This window comes from Phyllostomus discolor, chromosome 3 (genome assembly GCF_004126475.2).
Source record: "Phyllostomus discolor isolate MPI-MPIP mPhyDis1 chromosome 3, mPhyDis1.pri.v3, whole genome shotgun sequence".
Lineage (NCBI taxonomy): Eukaryota > Metazoa > Chordata > Mammalia > Chiroptera > Phyllostomidae > Phyllostomus > Phyllostomus discolor.
The window spans coordinates 169671279-169694931 of record NC_040905.2 but is presented as its reverse complement, the minus strand read 5'-3'; the positions used below and the strand labels follow the sequence as shown (position 1 = coordinate 169694931).

The 23653-nt window shown below is 36.8% G+C and overlaps 1 protein-coding gene across 1 annotated transcript in view; it reads right to left on the bottom strand.

Annotated features, from left to right (window-relative positions):
• TMC1 (transmembrane channel like 1) overlaps positions 1–23653 on the bottom strand; it is a 143943-nt gene that overhangs the window by 70942 nt on the left and 49348 nt on the right. The window contains exons 5-6 of the mRNA XM_028504663.2: positions 7912–8002; positions 5506–5587 (exon numbers count right to left, since the gene is read on the bottom strand). Coding sequence (XP_028360464.2) covers positions 5506–5587; positions 7912–8002 — 173 coding nt within the window. The remainder of the gene's footprint in view (positions 1–5505; positions 5588–7911; positions 8003–23653) is intronic.

Sequence of the window (23653 nt, the reverse complement as noted above, 5' to 3'; positions counted from 1 at the left end):
TGTAAATTATGGCCTTTTTTTTTTAAGATTTTATTTATTGTCAGAGAGGGAAGGGAGGGAGAAAGAGAGAGAGAGAGAAACATCAATGTGCGGTTGCTGGGGGCCAAGGCCTGCAACCCAGGCATGTACCCTGGCTGGGAATCAAACCTGCGACACTTTGGTTCGCAGCCTGCGCTCAATCCACTGAGCTATGCCAGCCAGGGCTGGCCTTTTTTAATATAATTCTGCTTTGTATTTAGCAGTTTCAATAATTTATACTAAAAATATAAAGAATGTCACATGCTTACATATACTTCTTTTTTTAATTATATTTTATTGATGATGCTATTACAGTTCTCCTGATTTTACCCCTTTGCCTCCCTCCACCCAGCACTCCTCACTCCCTCAGACAATCCCCCTACCACTGTTCAAGTCAATGGGTCATGTGTATGTGTTCTTTGGCTACTTCATTTCCTATACTGTACTTTACATCCCCATGGCTATTCTGTAACTACCTATTTGTACTTCTTAATCCCCTCACCTCTTCACCCATTCCCCCATATCCCTCCTCCCATCTGGCAACCATCAAAACACTCTCTGTATCCATGCTTCTGTTTCTGTTCTTCTTCTTTCCTTAGTTTGTTTTTCAGATTGAATTGTTGATCGATATGTATATTTTGCCATTTTATAATTCATAGTTTTGATCTTCTTGTTCTTAAGTGAGTCCTTTTAACGTTTCATATACTAATGGTTTGGTGATGATGAACTCCTTCAGTTTTTTCCTGTCTGGGAAGCTCTTTATCTGCCCTTTGACTCTAAATGATATCTTTGCTGGATAGAGCAACCTTGGCTATAGGTGCCTGCTTTTCATGACTTTGAATATTTCTTGCCAGTCCCTTCTTGCCCACAAAGTTTCTTTTGAGAAATCAGCTGACAATCCTATGGGAACTCCTTTGTAGTTAATTGTCTACTTTTCTCTTGCTGTTTTTAAGATTTTCTCTTTAGATTTAAGCTTTGGCATATTAATTATGATATGTCTTGGTGTGGTCCTTTTTCGGTGCATCTTGTTTGAGATTCCATGCTTCCTGAACTTGCAAGTGTATTTCCTTCATAAAATTTTGGAAGTTTCCTGTCATTATTTTTTCAAATAGGTTTCCAATGTCTTACTCTTTCTCTTCTCCTGCTGTCACCCCTACGATGTGAATGTTGGACCACTTGAAGTTGTCCCAGAGGCTGCCTATCCTATTCTCATTTTGGGGGATTCTTTTTTCTTCCTATTGTTCTGATTTGTTGGGGTTTTTGCTTCCTTATGTTCCATATCATTGTTTTGATTCTCAGATTCATCCACTCTATTGTTGTTTCCTTATAAATTGTCCTTATTTCAATTAATGTATCCTTTGTTTCTGACTGGGTCTTTTTTCTGCTCTTGAGGTCCTCACTAAGTTCCTTGAGCATCCTTATAACCAGTGTTTTGAAATCTGCATCTGAGAGATTGCTTATCTCCGTTTCATTTAGCTGTTTCTGGAGTTTTGATCTGTTGTTTCATTTTGGTCATGTTTCTTTGTCTCTTCATTTTATCAGCCTCCCTGTGTTTGTTTCTATGTACTATGTAGAGCTACTTTGAATCCATGTCTTGGTAGTGTGGCCTAATTTAGTAAGTGTCCTGTAGGGTGCATTGACACAGCCTTCCATATCATCTAAGCTGGGTACTTGAGGTGCGGCCCTTCATGTGGGCTGAGTACAACCTTCTCTTGTAACTGACCCTTGGTTGCTGTTGGCAGATCAGTGGGAGGGAGTTTCCCAGGCCAGTCAACTGCAAGGAATGGCTGTGACCACTGACCACCAGCCTCTGTCTCCCTGGAGGATCAGCTGTGCAGGGGCAAGGTGGTGGTGCAATGACATGGTCTATAGCTGTCCACTGTGTACACTGGCCTTGGAGTTTACCAGGTGGTGCAGGCCAAGGTCAGCCCCCACCTGTGTTTTTCCTGGGGCCACCTTGCTTGAGCTATAAAGCAATCTGAAATGGCTGCTACTTGTGCTGGTATTGGAAATTCCCAGGCGAAGCCAAGCTGTGAATCTAGTCTGCCTGCTGTTAGTGTTGGGCCTGGGGCTCACTGAGGCCTGCTATTGCTTGTTCAATAGGATTTAGGAAGTTGTGAAGCATTAGCTAAGACCAACCATTCATACAGAAAAGTAGCTTGGGTGGGCCTGTAAGTTGGGTGAAATAGAGTTTCTGAGGATCTCCAAAGCAGGTCAAACAGTGTTAGCCAGGTTGATGGAGTCTCAGATATGACAGCAGTTTGTCAGCTCTGTTGGGGGAAGGTTTAGAAAAGGGACAATGGCCCTTGCTTGCCTTGATGCCAGACACTTCAGTTTCTCCTTTTATGCCATTGGGGCCTTTCAAGCTGCTACCCTGGTGCTGGAGCTCAGAGGGAGTGAGTCTGAGTAGGTGAGTCTCTGTGTGAACTCTTTAAAAGGAACTTCTTGGGGGCTCCAGAAGTTTCTTCCACTGACTCAATCCCTGATGGTTTTCACAGCCAGATGTTGTGGGGACTTATCTTCCTGGCACTGGAACACTAGGCTGGAGTGCCTGGTATGGAGCTGTGACTACTCATTCCCAAATTTTTAACCACCACACATGGGTGAAAGACAAGCCTATTCTGCATCTCTGCCCCTCCTACCAGTCTGGATGGATGTGGTTTCTTTAATTCCATAGTTGTCAGACTTCCACTCAACTCAATTTCTGATGGTTCAGAGTAATGGCTGTTCTATAGTTTAGTTGCAATTTTGATGTGGTTGTGTGAGGAGGTGAATCATGTCTGCCAATAGCACCATCATGATTCCATATATTTCTAAAACTAACTGTGACTTACAAATTATAGAATGTTGTGTTGAAAATGGCTTTGTGTAGTAACCAATAAAACTCTGAATTTTGTAGAAACTCCAAATGGGGAAACAGAGGGCCAGAGATATAAAAAAGGATTACCCAAGCTACAGAGTCAATAGGTGTAAAACAGCTTTAACCTTTAGAAAATCAGTTCCATGTCCCACTTCTTCCATTCTGTTCATCTTCAAAAATCATCCCAGACATATGCTTTTGCTATCTTTGGTAGGCTATTTTTGATGAGACAGTTAGTCCAACCCAATGACTATGCTAGCATACTCCTAGAAAGGCTTTGGACTTTTCAACTAATACAAAAGCCTCAAAGCATATGGTCTACTTACGACTATCATTAAAATTATAGTACTTTAAGAATCTTATCAAATGTGAAATGTATAAGTAAATAAGCAACTCACTTAAAAATAGGTACATTATAATATTTAGTATGGAAAATAATGCTCCAAATAAGATAGTTATTTAAAACAAAAATTTGCAACTACTCATCTTGTTATTGACTTGGTAGAATCCTCCCTAGGACGTGATGTAAAAAAAAATGTATAATATCTTCCTCAAAGTAAAAATCAGCACACCACATTGGGAAAAGCATAGACAATTGGACCTGGACTTCAATTTGTATCTCAGCTGCTCTACTAACAAATTCTGGGACAGTTATTTAACCCCAACTCTAAAATAGTAAGGTTAACATGCACATTGCAGGCACATTAAAGATTAAATGAAATAATGTTTTGAGCCTTTGTAGTAACTGTGATAAAATAGAAAATAAGGGCCAGTGCTCCACAGTGTGGCAAAGCACCATTAAAAGTGAAGCAAATAGGAGAACCTAATCAAATAATAAGTTACATATCAAAGGGAAATAATCCACGTTTGCTTGAATTGTCCAGTTTGACTGTTCCAAATTTTCTGGGGGAAGAAAGGAGAAGGAAATATAACTGAAAGTATTATTGAATGGCATTCAGTTTGATTTTTCCACTTTGACACTCATGATAGATGGTGGTCATAGGTGTAACTTATATTTTAGTGCAATTTCTGGCAATAAAAATGATTTCATCTGTTTCTATCCCACTCAAGATAGGCTACTTAAACACAAGTGAAAATGATATAATTATTTAGATAGGCTGGAACCTGCTTTAGTGTACCTTAAGCATAAGTAATTTGTAAATGTATATTTTTAACTATCATTAATTATAAACTTACTGGGATACATCTCATAATTAATCAAGAGTCAACCCTGCCATTTTCAGAAATGAGTAGACTATGGCCCAGAGGGATTCAATGATTGGCTCAGTCAGAGTCAACAGCTAATCTTTGGTAAAGCAAGAACAAAATTGTATCAGGATCTTAATGCTCTAAATGGCCTTCTGTTCCTCAATGTTTCTCAAGGTAACATATTTCAGCTGCACAGTTAAAACTTAAGGATTCCATGATGTCTGGATTTTTTTTTTGATGTGTCTAAATTCCTTCTGTTTCTCAGAATGGTAAACATTTGTAGGATTTGTCTATATTTAATTTGACTCAACAAATACTTATTAAAGCCAAATATGTTCTAGGTCTGGTGGTACAGGAGTGAACAAAACAGAATGTATGCTTTCCTGTCTTTTAGAAGAAATGAACACAAATAGAATAAAATAAAATATTAAAAATTCAATTAGAATACAGTATTTTAGTTATAAGTGTGAAGAAGGAAAATAAAGCAAGAAAGGGATGGCACAGAAATATGTTGAAGGAAGTGCAATTAATGAGCTGATATGTTTTAGTTAATTGCCATTTGATAATGAGAGACAGAGGGCTGAGGAATAGTCGCTCCTAAAGCATGAGCAATCATGTCAGTGAAATATCCCCCAACTGTGCTCTCTCCCTATGGTGGCTCCATTTTAATTATGCAATGTGCATTTAACCAGCAGGAAAGCCAAGACAGGAAAGAAAATCAGATTCTAGTCAAAACGTTTAGAAACCAGAACATGGCAAGATTGTACTCAAAATCGTTTTTTAAAAAAAATGTTATCCCTTCTTTATATTCTTTGTTTTTTAAAAATGATTCACCATTATATTTACAATGCTTTAAAATTCTTGTTTGCCTTTTTCCAAGCCTAAAACACTGCTCTAAATGGCTTTTAATTGAGTGTATAGTCTTGCCTTTCCTGTACACTGTGAAAATTGTATAAAATGAAGATACAATATGATATTCAAATAGCAAGTTCCTAGATGATTATTGTTTATTCAACTTCAGAGGCTTGAAAATGAAGCTTTTAGATTTATTCATTCTTTTTAGACATTCATTTTGATTACTAACATGAGAGTATATATATTTTCAATGTCATATTCATTGCCAAAATAAACGTTCTGCCTTCCCAACAACACGACTCAGTATCATTGTGCACAATACTGACTTCCCATGTAGGAGGGACAACAAGCTCAGAATGAGAATATTTTGGTCCAATATAGGAAGGGAGAGTAGTGATTGGTATGTGCTAACAAGTCTTCACAGGGAGCACAAAAGATATTAAAAAATAGAGTTTTTGTTTGTTAGTTTTTCTTGTTTTAAACTAAAGAAGGCATCTGATAAAACTTATGAGAAATTTATCTAGGACCAACTTCCCATCTAATGAGATCTATTGAGCACTTACTTTCGATAGCCTTGATTTTATTCTCCCATGGGACACAAGCAGCTTTGAAGATCTCAAAGTCTTTGAGAAATTTTGCCCATTTCTGAAAAGGAAGCCAAGAATATCAGTAAAACTCTTGTTTTTCAAGAACTTTATCCCCCATCCCAAAATACCACAAAACTTTGAGCTTAGGAAGATCCCTCTGACATCACATGTTGCCGTGTGTAAAAAGGGAAAGCAGTATTTGCCTTCCCGTTCTCCACTCTCCCCCAGACTAATTTAGTTAAAACAAATTTTATGGATCCTTGTTTTACAAAAATTATAGTTAAAAAGATCTGTTTATTCTGTGCATCATAATAGAGCAGGGACTGAATTTGCACCTAATACGTGATCAACAAATGTTATTGACTAATCAAAAGATATCACATGAAGAAATTAATGAAATCTGAATAAGACACGTTTCTTGTATTGAAGGGCTTCCAGGTCTACTTGAATATACTATACATAAACAGGAAATTTCAATCCAGGATGGTAGGTGTGAAGACATGGGACACTTTTCATTTTGGTAGTAGAGAAGTCAGCTAAATGGAAAGGCATATGGTATCATAAGAAAGGGAAGAAGAAAAAGAAGAAAATTTGTTTTTATAAAAGAACTTTTATTTTATGCCACAATGTTGGGCCATTCATGGTCAAGAGGACAGAAGAATGGGAATGAGGCAGATAACTCTGCATGTGTGTACATTATGCTGGGATAATATGTGAGCTGCACAGGCACATACAGCTGAAAAACAATGTGAGATAGTCTGAAGTTCAAAAGATTACCTAAACTAGAAACATCCCCAATGTCCATCCAGAGTAGTGTGGATAAATAAATTGTGATATCTCCATACATGGACTACAATACATCAATAAAAATGTACTGTAAGTCCCACAACATGAATATAACATCACATCAAAAAAGTCAGAAACAAATGCATGAATACTATAGGATTTCATTTATTTAAACTGTAAAAAGAATAAAACTAACCTATGGTATATAGAATAAAAATATAATATATATTCATACTTAAGAGATATAAACTTTACTTACAAAACTCCATCCTTACAGGAATACATTTAGTTTACAGGTGGTATAACATTTGTAAGGGGAGAATAATAATGCCATGTACCCACCTTTCTGTGATAATTAAATATGATAACTTTATAGATTTAAGTAAGTGCTAGGCATATAGTAAATACTAAATAAATGTTAGTTTATTTTCTATCTTTTAAAAAATCCATATATTATTCATATATTGTTTGTATTTTTCTTATTTTCTATCCAATTTATCCTCCTGGTAGAGAAGAGCTACATATATGATTCTGTTACTTGGACATTTTGAGAAAGAAATTTTGACCCAGAATGCTTGTCTACCAGGGAATGAAAATGAAAGGAGCACAGTCTTTTACCTTTGGGGGTGATAAAATCACAAAAGTCTTTAGTCATAAATCAATGTTTCTGAACTTATTTTTAATTTTAACTCTTCTAAGGAGCCTTTTTGGGCTTCCCCCCCACCACCTCCCCCGCACCCTGAATCATGCCCTCACAATCCGAATTTTAATACTGTAGATATATTGCATATGTACTATGTATGTATACGAGGCCTTTCCAGAAGGTATCCATGTAATATGAAAATAGAGACATTTATTGAAGAAGATACAAAATACAAAAAACATTATACAGATGACACCTCAGGCCCCTTCGAAGTAGGCACCCTGGGACCTCACACAGTTCTCCCTATCACCATCTGCCTTGTTGTATTTTCCTGAATCTCATTGACAGTCTGAAATCCCTTCCCTTTCAGAGGTGATTTTAGTTTTGGGAAAAGCCAGAAGTCACAGGGTGCCAAATCTGAGCTGTAGTGGGGCCGAGTCACCTGGGTGAGTTGATGTCTTGCCCCAAAACTCTGCACAAGGCATGATGTCTGAGCAGATATTTTCTCTTGGTGAAGCTGCCAATCACCAGTTGCCTATAGCTGCAGCCTCCTAAATCATCTGACTAGTTTCTGCAGATGAATGTTCAAGCTTAATGCAAAATGTGATGCAGAATCATTGCTCTACTTGTTCAGTTTGAACGTGAGGCCACTCAGTACACGTGCTTACTCTACAGCCGCCACTGACTAGTAGAGTGAAGTCATCATATTCACACATGCACATTCTAGTCCACTCTCCTTGACTGCCAGGTTATATCGATGTCATGCAAACCATTCTCGTTATAGTAACAATGGCTGAACTTTTTCTGGACAGACCTCCTATGTGCTTTATACATGTAAAGTGTAACGTTTTTTTCTCTTTCTCAGAACTAACCAATATTTTCCTCTTTAGAATCATTGTGACCTCCATTGAGAATATATGGCATCAACCAAACTGAGTTATGAAAATATTTACCTTGGCCATCATCATCTTAAACGCAAACCACCGTTTTCCTTTTCCTTTCCCAAGAGCTCCTTCATTTTCACTCACAAATTTTTTTGCTTCCCTAAAAAAAGAAAACAAATAAGGGGTAGGTGGGATGGGTAGAGATTAATAGAATATAGAGGTAGTGAATATTTAATTTTATTAATTTTGTAGTCTTATTTCTCCTAGACCCTTAACAAGTGAATCTAAGCTATATTTCATAACCTAGGGAGTAGTAATGGATGTTTAAGTCTTTTCATTTTGACCATGAAGAATAAGATATTTTAGTCTTGCTTACTTATCAGACGAAGTCATTGAAAAACAGGAAATTTATGCTATATGTCAAAATAGAGAATCCCAGCTCTTCTCATTTCTACAACTTATAAAATTGAATATGACATTTACTCAGATTTTAGCAGCTAGAATGTCTATTTTAAAATACTTTATTTCCTTATTTTTTAAGGATCATTATTTTAAAAAAATAGGGCAGAGAGCTTAGGATGAGCTGACATACAACACACTACTGACCTGGTATTTAATCTTGTAAAAGCAATTATGACTTAAAACAGGAAAATCATATTATGTAAAGCAAATGAGGTTGAGGAAAGAGGAAAAGGAAAGAAATCCTCTTTGGGCTTGCATTTAGAAAGGGCTTCAAATTCAAACTTTAACATTATTTCCAAAAATTTAAACATTTACAGTATTTACATGAGTGTCTGTGTATGTGGAAAGCATTAATTTATCAAAATGGATAATGTGAACGTATTAAAAGGAACATGCTACACTATTTGTAACTCTGTCTGTCAATTTGGTAGTTGTTTGTTTTGTGTGTGGAAAACCTTTATAAAGTGGAGACAGGCCAGGCTCATATTGACCTTTCAGGGCCATGGAGAACCCTAGAGGCCACTCAGATCTGGAGTGTTATCATGCAGGTGCAACATTGCTGTCTGCTGAATGGCCCTTGGAATGCGCAGTTTTACAGATAAGACCATTCAAGACATTATGATAAAAAAAACTTATTAATTAAAATAAATCTTGAAAGTAATGAGGTCAGTAAAGGATTTTTTTTGTAAAGCGTTCTTTAGTGCTACACTCACGATTTCACAACACCCAGTGATCAAAACACAGCACACACCTGCTGACTTAGCTGATAACTAGACAGTGATGCCTTACTATTCGCCTTACTATACATGTATTCCCACTCATATTCTGCCATTTAACACACTAGCACAATGAGCAGATTCTCTGTAGTCATCAGACAGAACAACCCCCCCCCCGCCCCCACTTTGATGACGAATCAGTTCCTTGATGGCCGGAACAACATCCTGTCCTTCTGTGTTTCCCACAGCATTGGCCACTACTTTGACCATAGGAGGTGCTTAATAAACCTAAACCTTCTGGAAGAAGAGCTGAATGGAACACCTCAGGGTAGATATGGACAGGGGAATATATAATAATTGCATTTTCCACATGAATGGATGCTTGAAGACAAAGGCATTCTAGCATTTGGGATTATACTCTTCCTCATTAATTTTCACAGAAACTGAATAGGGAAGCTTCCTGAAAACAGAAAAAAAGTTACTAGACTGACCTTGGCGAATGCCCTGACATTTGACATGACCTCTGGGCTGTGAAGATTAATTGAAAAATGGTTTCTAAAACAGTCTACACATTCTAAATATTCAATAAATCCACATCAAAAAGAATAAACTGAGTTCTAATGGCTGGGTTTTAGATTCATGCAATGAAGAAAACACATCAGATTTAGGAGTTAACTATGTATTATAGATATGACAAGACAGGAGTGTGGCGCCTAGCAGACATTTATAAAATGATGAATTTATCTAAACTGAAAATCAGATGATACTAACTCAGCCTCTGAGATTTGTCTCTGTGTCGGCCACATTTTTTATGTTCTCTGTGTAAACATTCACAAGTGTCCTGCCTACCAAAAGAAAGAACAGAACCCAAGACACAGAGACCCGAGCACCTTCTGACACAGGTCCTTTTATTTTCTGTGTGGCCTTTAACTGGTCAGTATTCTCCAACAGACAGACAAAAATCAGGCAATTGTTTCCTTTCCTGTTTGCCAGGATGGTGGTAAGAATAAAGTGAGATCATACATGTGAAAGTGTTGAAGGGATTATTACACAGTTAATTCTACAGTAACGCTTGTTTTGAAACTATAAATTTGTTCTAGTATGATGGATAGATTATAGAACAATTTGAGCATAATAAAATTTTTTGTTTGCGTATGTGTGATTTTATCTTCAAAAAACACCAGGTGAATGGCAAAAACTGCCTCCAGCTAAACCTAGCAGTGTAAGAATACACATTTGCACACAGCTCATCTACCAGCTCCCTGACTGTACCACCTAAGTGAGTAAAGCCTCACCCCTGCACAGCTGGTGTTACAAGACCCTCCTTCCACACTTTCCAGTAATACAAATTACAATCCTGCTAAAGTACTTCCACAGCAAACTGTAGGTCATTTTCAAAGTAAACTGCCATGTTTACTGTAGCATTTATGTATTTCTTAACATTTAGCACATGCAAGATTTTGCAATCATTTCACATCTACTTTTTTTGTCAGTGATGACATTTTGAGCATTGTGCCCTTATTTTCACTTTTCCTATAAATCCTATGGTTTATATTACCCAAGTTTGCATATCGTAGTAATAAGTTTGCATATTATACAGCAGAACTGACTATAATTCAATTACTTGTCATTAAGAATTGTGAAATTCATAAAACCAATTATACATAGGAATTGTGACATCATTCTCTGTTAAACACATATAATTAAAAAACCAAAAATTCTACTTAGTAAAATTTGCTTTTCAAATGTAAAAATGCCTACTATGTGGATGTATTCACTACTCTGGACACTCAGCAGATAATTTAAAACATACACAGTTGGCCTATTAGAGTTATGTTACTTACTACATGAGTAGTCAATAGAAAACAGAACTGTTTTAAGCAGTCAGAAGTACAAACAAATAACTATTCTACTCTATATTTCTGACAAGATTTTTAATTTTGTGAGTTGATGATTATGATACAGGGACAACTATCATAATTCAAGAGAGAGAAGAAAGTCAGAGTTATAACCAACTTGAAATCACCATGAAATTAATTACAAATTAATTCAACAATATAGAAACTTACTTACATGGAAGTGATAGGTGTTTGTCATTTATTAAAAATATAATTTTCCTTTGAATAATCTGAACAAGATTTTAATGTCTGTCTCCAATTGCCAAGTTGTCCTGATGCTAGGCATAGTTTCATCTTTCCCAATGATTACCCCACAACACCCTCAATATACTTATGCAAAAGTCTGGACTTTATTCCATATAATCTGAGGGGTGAATTGTTTCTCTTCCCTAATGCCCTAACCCCTCCTCCATTGCCCAAGAGATCTCCCCCCAATTTAACACAAAAGGGATCCCTGAACAGCCATTCTACCTCCTCCTGCTCCCCACTGCCCAACCTGGCCAAAATAACTACTAGACTCAATTCATCAGAAATCTGGGGAATTACTTTAAAACAAAGTCATCAGCCAAAGGGGTGGCTAGAGAATAAATGTTTAGCAATCAGATTTTTGATTCCTCTAACCTGAAGCTCATGGGACGTAAGGAAGCACTCTCACAGCTTGCAGAACTAGAAGGAACATGGGACTGGACATGGTCAATGACTCAGTGAGACAACATGCTTTAACATTATTTTCAGGGCTGACCTTTGCAGTGAGCTGGCATGATGTCAGGTTGGAAGAAAACCAGCATCACCCAATTCCATCCTCTATGATAACAGATTTCTTAACCAGATGACATCTTTCACTGTGCTATTAGAAAAAAAGATATAAAAAGAGCTCTGGCTAGTGTGGCTCAATGGATTGAGTGCCAGCCTGTGAACCAAAGGGTCATTGGTTCAATTCCCAGTCAGGGCACATGCCTTGGTTGTGGCCAGGTCCCCAGTAGGGGCATGTGAGAGGCAACCACACATTGATGTTTCTCTCCCTCACTTTCTCCCCCGACTTCCCTCTCTAAAAATAAATAAATAAAATCTTAAAAAAAGAAGATACAAAAGAAACTATCCAATATGGAGATAAACCGACTGATATTTAGCACAATAAGGTGCCCATGACAGATTTCAGAATGCAAGAAAAGAAGGAGCAATGCCTTTGAAAACTAAAAAGAAAGAACATTTCTTAATATTTTTCTTGTAGTTAATTCATTTTTCTACCTATTTATATTTGTATGGATAAGTTAAAGGGATTTTTCTACATGGCTAAAATGAAGTAGACTTTTGTGGGTAAACTTTGAATATCTATTGGCCTCAAACCATCCACATGTCTAACTGAAAAAATGTGTGTCATTCCCTTGAATTGCATTCAACAAAAGCCACCTGCCAAGACTGTAACCTGGTCTCCAGGTCTCAGAGCTCAAGCAAGCCCTGGTATAATATGCACAGCTCTCTGAGCTGTAACCCCAGACCCAGGAATAAATAATTGAGTGAGGTCTATTTAATGACAATAATACCTCACCTCATAATTCATTTATTAACCCCGTGTGTTGGTAATTAGAATAATAAGCTTTCATGGGCTTTCAAGAACGCTTTCACAGTTAGTTGAAGGACTAACAGTTAGTTCAACTAACAGACCTCACAGTTAGTTGAGAACACTTTGGCCTAACTTACAAAATAGATAACTTACCCATAACACACGATACAACCCTGACAGCACAGGAGAGTCAGGACATGCTGTGTTGCCTTCAACACATTCTCATCCCAGGAAACACGTTCCTTGTTTGGGTTAGGTTAAGATGACTGTTCTTTCCTCTTGTTTTCATTTTGATTGCGTGATTGAGTAACTTCTTTATTGCTCCAGTAAATGAAAGACATTTCAAAACTTGTCTTTAAAACAACTGTAATCAAAACTTGTACTCATGAATACTTCCCAGTAAAAGGATGTGAAGAACAAAAAGCCTTTTCTTAGTAAGCACATTTTCAAAATTTGACCACTTAAATTAACATAAAGTTTAAAAAGTGGCTTTTCCTAAAATATTGAGTAATTGAAAGAAATTTGCAAAGTTAATAACTAGTTTAATGTGCAGAAAATAAAAATGACTATAGGTTCCCTAGATAATAAAATGCCATAGTTAGACTGGTAAATAACTTAAAATCATCCTAATGCTGGAAGTAATGGTTCAAAACATGTTTTTATAAAGGGGATGCTGGTGTCAGTAGTTGTAATGGTTAAGATGCTCAGTTGTTTCCTCTATAAAATACATAATAATAACTATTCCACCGGATTTTAGCATGCTTTATAGAAAAATAATATGTATTAATTCACATAATATAATAATAATGTATGTAATATGTATATGGAAAATAGTAAGAGCATTATAAATAGTAGTCTACATATTTGGAAACTTCATAAATTCCCCTTGGTGAATAAAAAAAATTGGAAACAATTTGAAAACAAGCAACAAGTAAACAAACAACAAGCAAAAATGTTGCCTGTGCATTCATATAACCTCTTAGCCTATATGTCTGGCTTATTTTGGTGTGCTTCCATTTAGTAAGCACCACTTCACAGATTATATTTCATAGAATATGCATGTGTGTGTGTGTATATATACATATAAGTGTGTGTGTCTCTGAGAGAGAGAACCAACCCCTCTAAAATTTTTTTCAGCAATAAACTTTAGAGTGATCTGTGCACAAAAAGTTCTTAAGGCAATTTTTTTACTGGTTCTAATAACACCCATGGAAATGTGTGACAGCCAGCTGTTGGTGTTGCTGAGTAACTAAAGCAATGCTTGGATAGGTCAAATTTATATTAAGTTCAAGGTTACTGCCCATAGATATTCTCCAGACCTAGGAGGGCTTATTTGCTCCTTGGGGCTGTGAAACAATGCTAATTTTCATGGCTGCCTTAAATGTCAAATAAAGACTCAGACACATTTTAGTTATACTCTAGAGATAAGTCAAACACCTCAGAGTAATTTTAGATGAATCCAGGGAGAAATGACATAGTTGGGCTTTAGGGATTTAACTAAAAAAAAAAAATAAAAACACTAGACCTTCTTCTACTCACTGATTAAGTTTTTCTTAATTCTCCTCTATACCTGGTTAATTTAAAATTGAATCTAGGGTTTAAAATATATTCCTTGTATTATAAGAGCAGGGGAGTAGGGAGAGAGGACCACACAGATTTCCCCAAGAGCTCAAAGCTTGTGCTGACTTTTAGATATTGGTCAGAGCAAAAACCGGTTTCCATCCATAGAAGGACACCAAAAACTTCTAAGATTGTGACATTATCAGCAGAGATAATATACTACAAATTTACTGTAATAAGTTCCTTCTCAGTGGAAAGTAATCTATAATAGTGACTTTATAAATCTCTCCAGAGCTTCTTATTAATGTCTATGTTAAGGATTTTATTTTGTTTTGTTTTGATTTTGTGTGTATTTTAATGAACCAATGGAGCATGCACTTAGCAACAGTAATACCTGAAAGCAGGGGTGGTATTATGCAGACTGCAAAAAACTGGGCCATATCCCTAAGACATCTAGGTTCAAGCCTACAATTACTACTTTGGTTTCATAGCAGACATGAGATTTGGGAAGAATGTGATCTTAATGTCACAAAAGAATCTTAAGATCAGGAGTCCAAGAGTAATAAGGAAAGCTAAATCTAAAGCCTTACCTCAACTACTCTGTCACTGAGGACTTGCAAAATGGTGGTGTTTCCCCCACCAACAACCTGCTATGTTGTAGGAAAACTATTCTCAGAAGTAGATGAAAATAACACTAAAAATACAGATTGCTGTACATAGCTGCAAGAAGGACCCATTAAAATTCTGGTCAATAAGCAAATTCATTTCATTTTTATCGTTCTTTTATTCTCCCTTTAAGTTGAGCATTTTTTCTAAGTATTTATTCAGCATGTTTTATGTTCTTAGGAATGTGTTCAGTGCTTTGAAAGAAATAAAAGAAATGTTTAGACTTCTTTATAAAGCTTAACTCTATTAAGAAAAATGAATTATAGGCCCATAGAATTCTTATATAACAGTGCCATGCCATGCAGCTTTGACGTGAAAAGGCAGTAGACAGTGAAGGCTTGAGAGCTTGTTGAAGATATTGTAGATGAGATAAGAATGAAGCTGGACATTAAAGGGCTGATAGAATTTGAGTGGGCAGACAAGGGCATTCTAGGCATCAGTTTGCAGGAATTTCCCTAACAAAGGAGATATTTTCACCATGAATTACATATACAAACTTATATTCTTAGATATTATTATGTTCTTAGATAGACATTCAGGTCTTCACAAGGCCATTTACAGGGCTCGGTAGATAGACTGTGCTAATTCTGGTGGTTCATATGCACTCTAATGAAATACATCTACTCAAAAACATGTGAATTCTCTGAAGCAGGAGGATGCCCAGGGTGCTGCCTCAGACTGAGAGGAGACATTCTGCTTTGAAAGTTTGGGTAAAATATTTCTGTACAATGCTTATGTGTTCATGTATACACTTTGGAAGCATGTCTAAGTATTATGAACTATTTTTTCACATGTAATGTGATAATATTTAGGAGTGCTAAAAAGCCTTAGTTTTCTATTGAAACTGGTGTTCTGCCTTTTGATCCAGGAGTGGGCAAGAAATTTTAAATGATGGTAGTTCAGTGACCTCTGCAAATAATTGACTACCTGGTAAATTTCACTGCTGCCCCATGACAAACTAAGATCTGGAAATCTGTCCTAAGCACTAGGCAACACAGCTTAGGTGAGGTCACCCACAGAGCACACTATGTTCTTATGCGGTGTTGACCTGGATTCCTTACATAGCTTCCCTTCTGACCTTTCCTGATCTCTGACCGATCACTGGTCAAAAAAAACAATAATAATGTATGCATAAATGTAAATATTAATTTGTCCAAGAAGTCCCACATCTTTATGTAGACATTAGAATGTATCTTTAGGTGTATGTGTACATATACACTCATATACATGTACATATGTAAGTTCATGCACACATATAACACAAAAGCATAATTAATATGTATTATTTTAAAAAGGTTGCATTTTCAGAACAGCAGAAGGGAAACTTAGACACATTATATTTGATATATAAAATTATTATTTTTTCTTTATTTTATATAATTTATTATAATATTCTAATATAATGTTCTCCAAACATTTTAAGAAGGCTTAACCATTTTTGTTCCATAGCAACAAGCTTATTGAAGTCCCCCCAGACAATATGCCACTTGTCATTCATTGGCATTTACATAAAGACAGCCTCAAAAATGCATTTGTTATTCTCTTACAATAAACCTAATAAAGTAAAGGGTTATCTTCATAATTAGTATCTTATCTGAAATCTCAATGACATTGCCCCAAAACAACAAGAAAATATCTCTTAAAATAATCTTATTTTCTGCTTATCAGCACATTTGCTTTATTTTTACTTTTAATGTATTTTGTCAAACATTTTTGAAAGCATTTTTTCCTAGATAATTTTTAAGTGATAACTAATGAATTTTTCCTTTCAATCACTCTTCAAAGATAATGTACTTATAATTTAACAATAAGTTGTGAGATTTAGCTATCACTGACAGCTGAAATTCTAAAGAGTGATAATTAGGTAAATAGCTATTTATCAAAAGTGGGAGAGTAGAATGATCTTGGAAGCTGTGAAAACTGATTCAGTGTGGGTTACCTTATATAACACGTTGACTGATAAGACTCTAGGAAATAAAGTACTATAAGATGAAATTATGATAACAGTACCACACTTTATCAATGAAGAAAACTTTAGAACTTTCCTATGACTAATACTTATTTTTATTATAATTATTATTAACTTAGAGTATACTGTAAAATGCTGTAAAAAACAATCCCTATTTATTTGAATTTTGAGATTATTTGAATCCTGGATAAATAGATGTCTATAAAAAGTAGTGAATAAGGTTGATTGCCAAGATTCCTAGAAAGCATCTTTGAATATCAACATTTTTTAAGTCCATTTTACCAATATCCTTACACCAACTGTCTGGGCAAAATCTCTAGCTGATTTAACTAAACTATATGCATGAGATATTGGGGTAGGTACAAGTATCGCAAATGCCTTCCCAGCTCTCCAAAGAGTTGGCAGCAGTGGGCCACCTGAAAAGCCTGCCAAGCCAAGATGAAGAGTAGAACATCTGCAGGTAACTATAGTAAATGGTACAGTATAGATAAGAAAGATTAAATGAATCATAACACAAATGAAAGGGGAGAATTCTTAGCAGACAAAAATATCCTCAATGTTTCAGAGCTTTCTTAACAATTAAAAAAATTTCCAAAATATTCACATCCCCCCCAAAAAATAATTTTCTCATTTTGTTCTTTTAAGGGAGAATTTCAAAATATTATTTTAAAAGCATTATTAATTGCAGTATATTTACAATCACCATGATATGAAAGGAGCCCATCAGTGTCCATCAGTAGATAAGTGGAAAAACAACTATGGGACATTTATAGAAGTGTCAGGAACTACCCTGCCTGGTTTCAGAAGCTGTAATACCCTGTGGCTAAGGCTGAGTAAAGGACCTTAGGACTGTAAGCCACTTGGGAGACAAAGCTTATCTTCCTTTCTTCCTTGTAGGGGTACCACCTCTGCCCCCTTTCTCTTCACCCTGCTTGGCCCGAGGCAGATGACTGGTTAGCCAATGACAGGTAAGATTCCTCAAAAGATGGATGACCTAAGATAGGCATGGTCACAAAGGGTCCCTCAGGGAAGGACTTGGGGGACTATAGGAAAAGGGGGTGATGGACCCACACCCCTTGGCTTTGACATAGCCTGAGTCCTCATTCTGTTTGCAAGAAGTTTCCTAATCTCTTGGCTGCCTTACTTCCCCTGCCTGATTTAAGCCTGAAACAATGCTGGAGGTAGGTGCCACCCTATGCTGGAAAGGGTAGGTTCCCTAGGGTGATCAGGCTTAAGAAAGAATGCATAAAATCCTATGAAACCTACTTTGCTAGTACCCTCAATTTAAATGATAAGGGTCCAAGCAGGAAGTGAGTTTGTTCCCCAAAGTTTTATGGCCCTTTAACTATCTGACCCTGACTCAGAATAAACCCTCTGAGTTCTTTGAATGCTATCTGTTGTTTAAACATTTCTGCCTGACAATGATTGATGAGCTTTACGTATACACCCTGTATTCCTGTGCAAATTGAACCCAATGAAAGCTTGTCAAGACAAGGGATGAAATGCTCTCCTCTTGACAGAGTGGCCACGCCATCCCTTTTCCTCCACAGGACTTGGTAGTCCCTGTGAATTTGTCCCATCTCATCCATAATGCCGTGGATCCCAGGAGCCGGGATCTGACTCAGCAATGGAATACTACTCCACTGTAAAGAAGAAAGTTTTACACTTTGCAACAGTATGGATGGACCTGGAGAACATTATGCTAAGTGAAATAAGCCAGTCAGAGAAAGACAAATACCACATGATTTCACTTCTATGTGGAATCTAATGAACAAGCTGAACTAACAAGAAAAATGGGGACAGACTCAGGTGGAGAGTAGATTGATAACTAAGGCAGGGGGAGAATAAGGGGTAGAGGGATAGAGCAAAAAGGAGAAAGGACTCATGGACATGGACAACAGTATGGAGATTGCTGGGGAAAGGGGTATAGGGGACTAAATGGTAAAGGAAAAAATACAATAAAAAATAAAAAAAATAAAAAGCATTATTGAAATTAACAACAGTAATTTTCCAAACATTCACAATAATACAGCAAATATTAACAGGCTAAAGTCTGAGACAAAGACTTGTCAGGGAGATTGTTCTTATTTAATATGAAAAGACTCTTTCTAATGCAATGAAACAGATAATTGTGGCAGGTGAACTCTAATGTGAATAATAAGCCAAATTAGATTTCCGATCTCAAGCAATAATTGATTACTCTTGAATAATTTTTTCTCTTTAAGATAAATTTTTTAAAAGAGAAAAAAAGAATAGAAAGAAGAGAAGAGAGATACAGTGAATCTCTGTGTATGATAATAGATTTGGAACAAAATTTTAGAATATAACATGAAAGACATTTAGCAGGGTGTTAAGATAAAAACTAGATAAAGAGGTTATTAATGCACTTGGTACCTTCATCTGGAGTCCTGAAATTACAGGATAATTCTTGTCCTCCTCATAAGCAGCTCTAATTCAAGCATTCCACTGTTGATTACATATTAAATATAGAATATGTTACAACACAACAAACATTTTTTCTTTAGCCTCTGCTTTCAACCACTCCAGATTAAATTTCCTCTAACACAAATTTAGTTAATCAAAGGCATTAGAAGATCTCCCGATGAGGTGCTGGAGCTGACTCAGCCATAGATTGTTAAATTTTCAGGAATTTTGTAACTTGGTTTTAAACTGTTGATAGCTTGAAATTGGTCAGAGTGAGAATATTCACAGTGTGAAAATAGGAAAATACTATAAATCAGTGCTTTTTACCAACACATTCCTGCCTTTTTCTGACATATTCATCCAGAGCCTTAAAAGGTCTCCATCATGTTAATGATTCTCGTGCCTTTGGAATTAGTGTTCAACAACAAAATAAATCACCATTAACATTGTCCCCCACACAGGAAAGAGTAATTAAATGCTTATGAAGTACAGAGCACTATGCTAGGCCATAAGGGAAAGGAGCTGTAAGACATCTCCATGGCCTGAGAAACTCAAAATCTATTCTGAAGGGAAAGAGATTTACATATAATTTTTAAAATGCTGCACAACCAGAGAGCCAAATGAACAATAGAGTTTCCTTGTGTCCTCTTTCTATAGGAGGTGGCAAAGCAAGGCCTTCAGAAGGGAGACACTGATGCATGAAGGAGACAGAACTCAGGACTGGAAGAAGCATAGAACAAAGTATAGCAGAAAAGTGAAGAGGAGACTAGAATCAAGTGAGAAAAGGTACCCAGAATATCTAGAGAAGGTTAAACTTATGTCACTGGAAAACCTGATTCAAGTGAGAAGCAGTGCAACACATGAGAAAAAGCATGAGGTTTTTAGCCATGGAGAGACCTAGATTTTTGAGTCTTCACCTTGACAGTTGCTAACTGTGTGAGGCAACTGTACTCCGTGAATCTCAATTTTCTCCCCTGTAAAATGGGGATAACTTTGCTTTCAAGGTTTCTATGAAAATTAAATAAGTTAACGTGTGTAACATCTGGAACACAGAATTTGATACACAGTGGACACTCAAAAAAACTTGGAGATACTTTTGTCCATCTTCAAACCCTCACAGTCATGACCATCAAGAACTAATGATTTGGATATGGAGCTGGAATTCAGCATATGAATTCACATTGTGGAGTTCATTGATTTGTTTAAGCAACAACTTTTGAACTTTTTCATTACTGGGAAGACATTGAAGGTTTTCAACATAGAAATGATATGTTTGAAGTGGTATTTGAAAAGAATATCCTGGTTATAATTAATGAACATGTCTTTGGAGTTATATAGACTGGGGTTCTGTAATATGAGTTTACTGAATTTTTAGGATTATGGAATTCTGCTATTGGAATGAATGGAACTCATACAAGTATTAAACATAGATAATAAGGAAACCCTTGTCTCATAATATTCAGGTAAAACTCATAGGAAGGGTCAAATTATGGGCCTGTGTCTGTGTAATCCCCCAGGGCCCCACACTCAGATGGGCCCAGTGCTTAATCTAATGCTCTGACATTGCATTCTTGTAATTCTTAATAATTGAGATTTTTTATTGTTTACAAGGGAACTTGACTTTCCATTTTGCACTAGGTTCTACAACTTATGTAGCTGACCCTGCACATAAGAGGTTTCAATTACAGCTAATAAATAATCTTATAGCAAACAGGCATATTTTATAAGATGTGTCCCAATACAGATGGATAGTAACTTAGTAAAATGTAATATCTGACAAAGAAAGACAGAAAATAGATGATAAATATGATAAATAAATTAAAATATTATAGCCAGAAAGGGATAAACAGACCAAGTATGATCCCATCACTTTGGGACTGATATCTGTCACTCCTAAAATTGACCACTCATTGATAGTATCCAATATAGTTATGTTCCCTCCTCCTGTGTTCTGCTCAAGAAAGCAATTAGTTTATGACATATCAACAGGCTAGTTGACAAGATACTGCTGTGGTCAGGTGTATGTGTCCTGTGTCATTCCAATAGGGCTTAAGTCTTCCTCACTCTGTGGGCTTCTTTGGGACCCCAGTCCTCTGAATCATACCATCAGTAGAATGTGAGAGACAGGGCATATGAACTCCAGGATTTAAGAAATCTTATTCTGTGGCCTACAATACCACTCTATTGCTAGTGTACCTCCAGCTTGTTAAGTTATCCCACCTCTTTGCCTTCACTTCTCACTGTGCTTTAAATATCCTAAGTCATCTGATTTGAGCATGTTTATTTGGTTTGTGAACCTGTCAGTCCCATGACTTCTGGGAGAGCTTGCCTGGTGGTATACTTAGAAATAATCACATCAAAGCAGTTTTCTAAACAAGATTGTCACTTAAAAATGGTTCAAATGTAAATAATTATTTATCCTCTCTGAGCTTTATTTTCTTTACATTGTTACAGAACAAAAGGGCCAAGGGGGGTGAGGACAGTACACTATTACCAAAAGGACCCCCGCCCAGGTTCGTTATGTCTGCCACCTTATAGGAAAGACATCTCTCAATGCCAGAGATTTGTGAAAAGGAAAGGAAATGTTTATTTAATGCTATACAGACTTAAAGTAGTGCTCTAATGTCTTCATTAAAATATCAAAGTCCTTTAGGACACCCACAGCCGCCCACAGTGCTTCCTTCTCCCCCTGCCCTAATTCAGGGTACCATGACTCTGAAAAAGAAGCAAACGTCTGTGATTCAGGGTCCTGACACCATCAGCTGTGTCGTCATCCAGGCAGGATCTCCAATTAATCCAAAGCCATGTGGCACCTTCTCATGACCTACTGGCAAGAGTTCTTTCACCCTTCTTCCAGTCAAAGTCTCTCCTGCTTCCCAGGCCACATGGCCAAAGGGAGCACCCCAAAGCCACATGGTCCTCTTCTACCAGAGTTGCAGTGGTCCCCACCCTGGTGGCCAAAACCGCATGGTTCTTCTCTCCACCAAAGCTGCGGGGATCCCCACTCTGGAAAAACCGTGTGGATCTCCACAATGGCTGCAGTGTCTGGGTTTAAATCCTTGTGCCAATCTTCCTCTGTACCCCCTTTTCTGACTCCTCCTACAATCAGTTACACCTGTCAGCATTCCTGTATTATTCAAAGCTTACTGGGCTGCCATTGTGAGTCTGGGCAGGGGTGGCCCCATGTCATGGAGCCAATCTTGTCCAAGCTCTCACACAGGTGCTGTCACTCGGGGGACTTGTCCCCAAGTTACATCTTGGGAGGAAGTTCCTTCCATCCCCCTGGCTCAGAGCATAGCCACAGCTATTGAACATATCTATGCAACCAATTAAAGGTTATAGATATGCTAAATGACCATGCCATGGATTCACTGTAAAGCTGTGGCTGTACAAAACAGCTCTGCATGTTCCTGCTCCATGTGTCCCTTCCCCAAACTCACATCTGTGGGGAGTGGGGAGGACATCTTTTATGTCTTTCTAATATTTCCTAGACACCTTGAGTTCTGGACCGCACTCCAAATCCCTATCTGGGGCCCCTCTCTTGGCTGCACCCTGTATCAACATGAAAACCAAAATAATAATACCTACCTTGAAGAATAGTTGCAAGTGATAAATAAAATTATGATAGGAAATTAATAATAGCTAAATTTTATGAAATGATTACTAGGCACCAGGCACCATTCTCAGTGCTTTAGGTCTATTAACTGATTTGATTCTTTCTATAACTTTGTGAAGTACTACTACTTTTATCTCAATTTATAGATGGGGAAAACTCAAGGATATAAAGTTTAAGAAACTTGCCCAAGGTCACAGCATAAAGCTTGGTACCTAGTAGGCACTTGTTAACTAGTAGATAAACTGGATGTCAATGTTACATATTGATCTACAAAATTCAAATATACTGATTGCCTTAGACTCTCAATTCTTTGAATCAGAAAATCAATCTCCCCAAAATACCTATAATGTACAAGCATTGAAAGCTTATTCTTTAGTTGAGCTATTAGTTAAAAAGAAACCCAAATGGGTAAGTGTGTGTGCATGTGTGAGTAGACATATTTAGAAGTCTTCTTGTGTGGAATCCCTCATTCTTCACAGTAAGAGATGAAGGAAAGGCCTTTGTGAACTAAAGTAGAAATTACGTTTATTGCCTAATAAAAAAATCTTTTAAGTTCTGAGGAAATTTTGAAAACAGAGTAGTTTTCCCACATGGCTTAAACAGAGGAAATCAACTCTGGTCTGCTTGCACTTTCCTAGAAACGTATTACTTCCCCTAACCAAAAAATAAAAAGTGATAAACAAAAATAAGCATGGGAGAATGCAGGTAGGTTGAGTAAGGAAAAATGTTCTATTAATGACTAGCTGACAGTTTCAAGCACCTGTCTAAATGTAAATGAAATCCTAAAAGTAATGTTCTTTGCTTCATTGTATGTTTCATTAATAAATCCCCAGGCCTAGTCAGACAATGGACAACTCCCAGAAATACTGGGCCAGGGTGCTACAAAGCTCAGAAATTAAAGCAGTTAGTATTGTAGCTAAAAAAAAGCCAAAACAT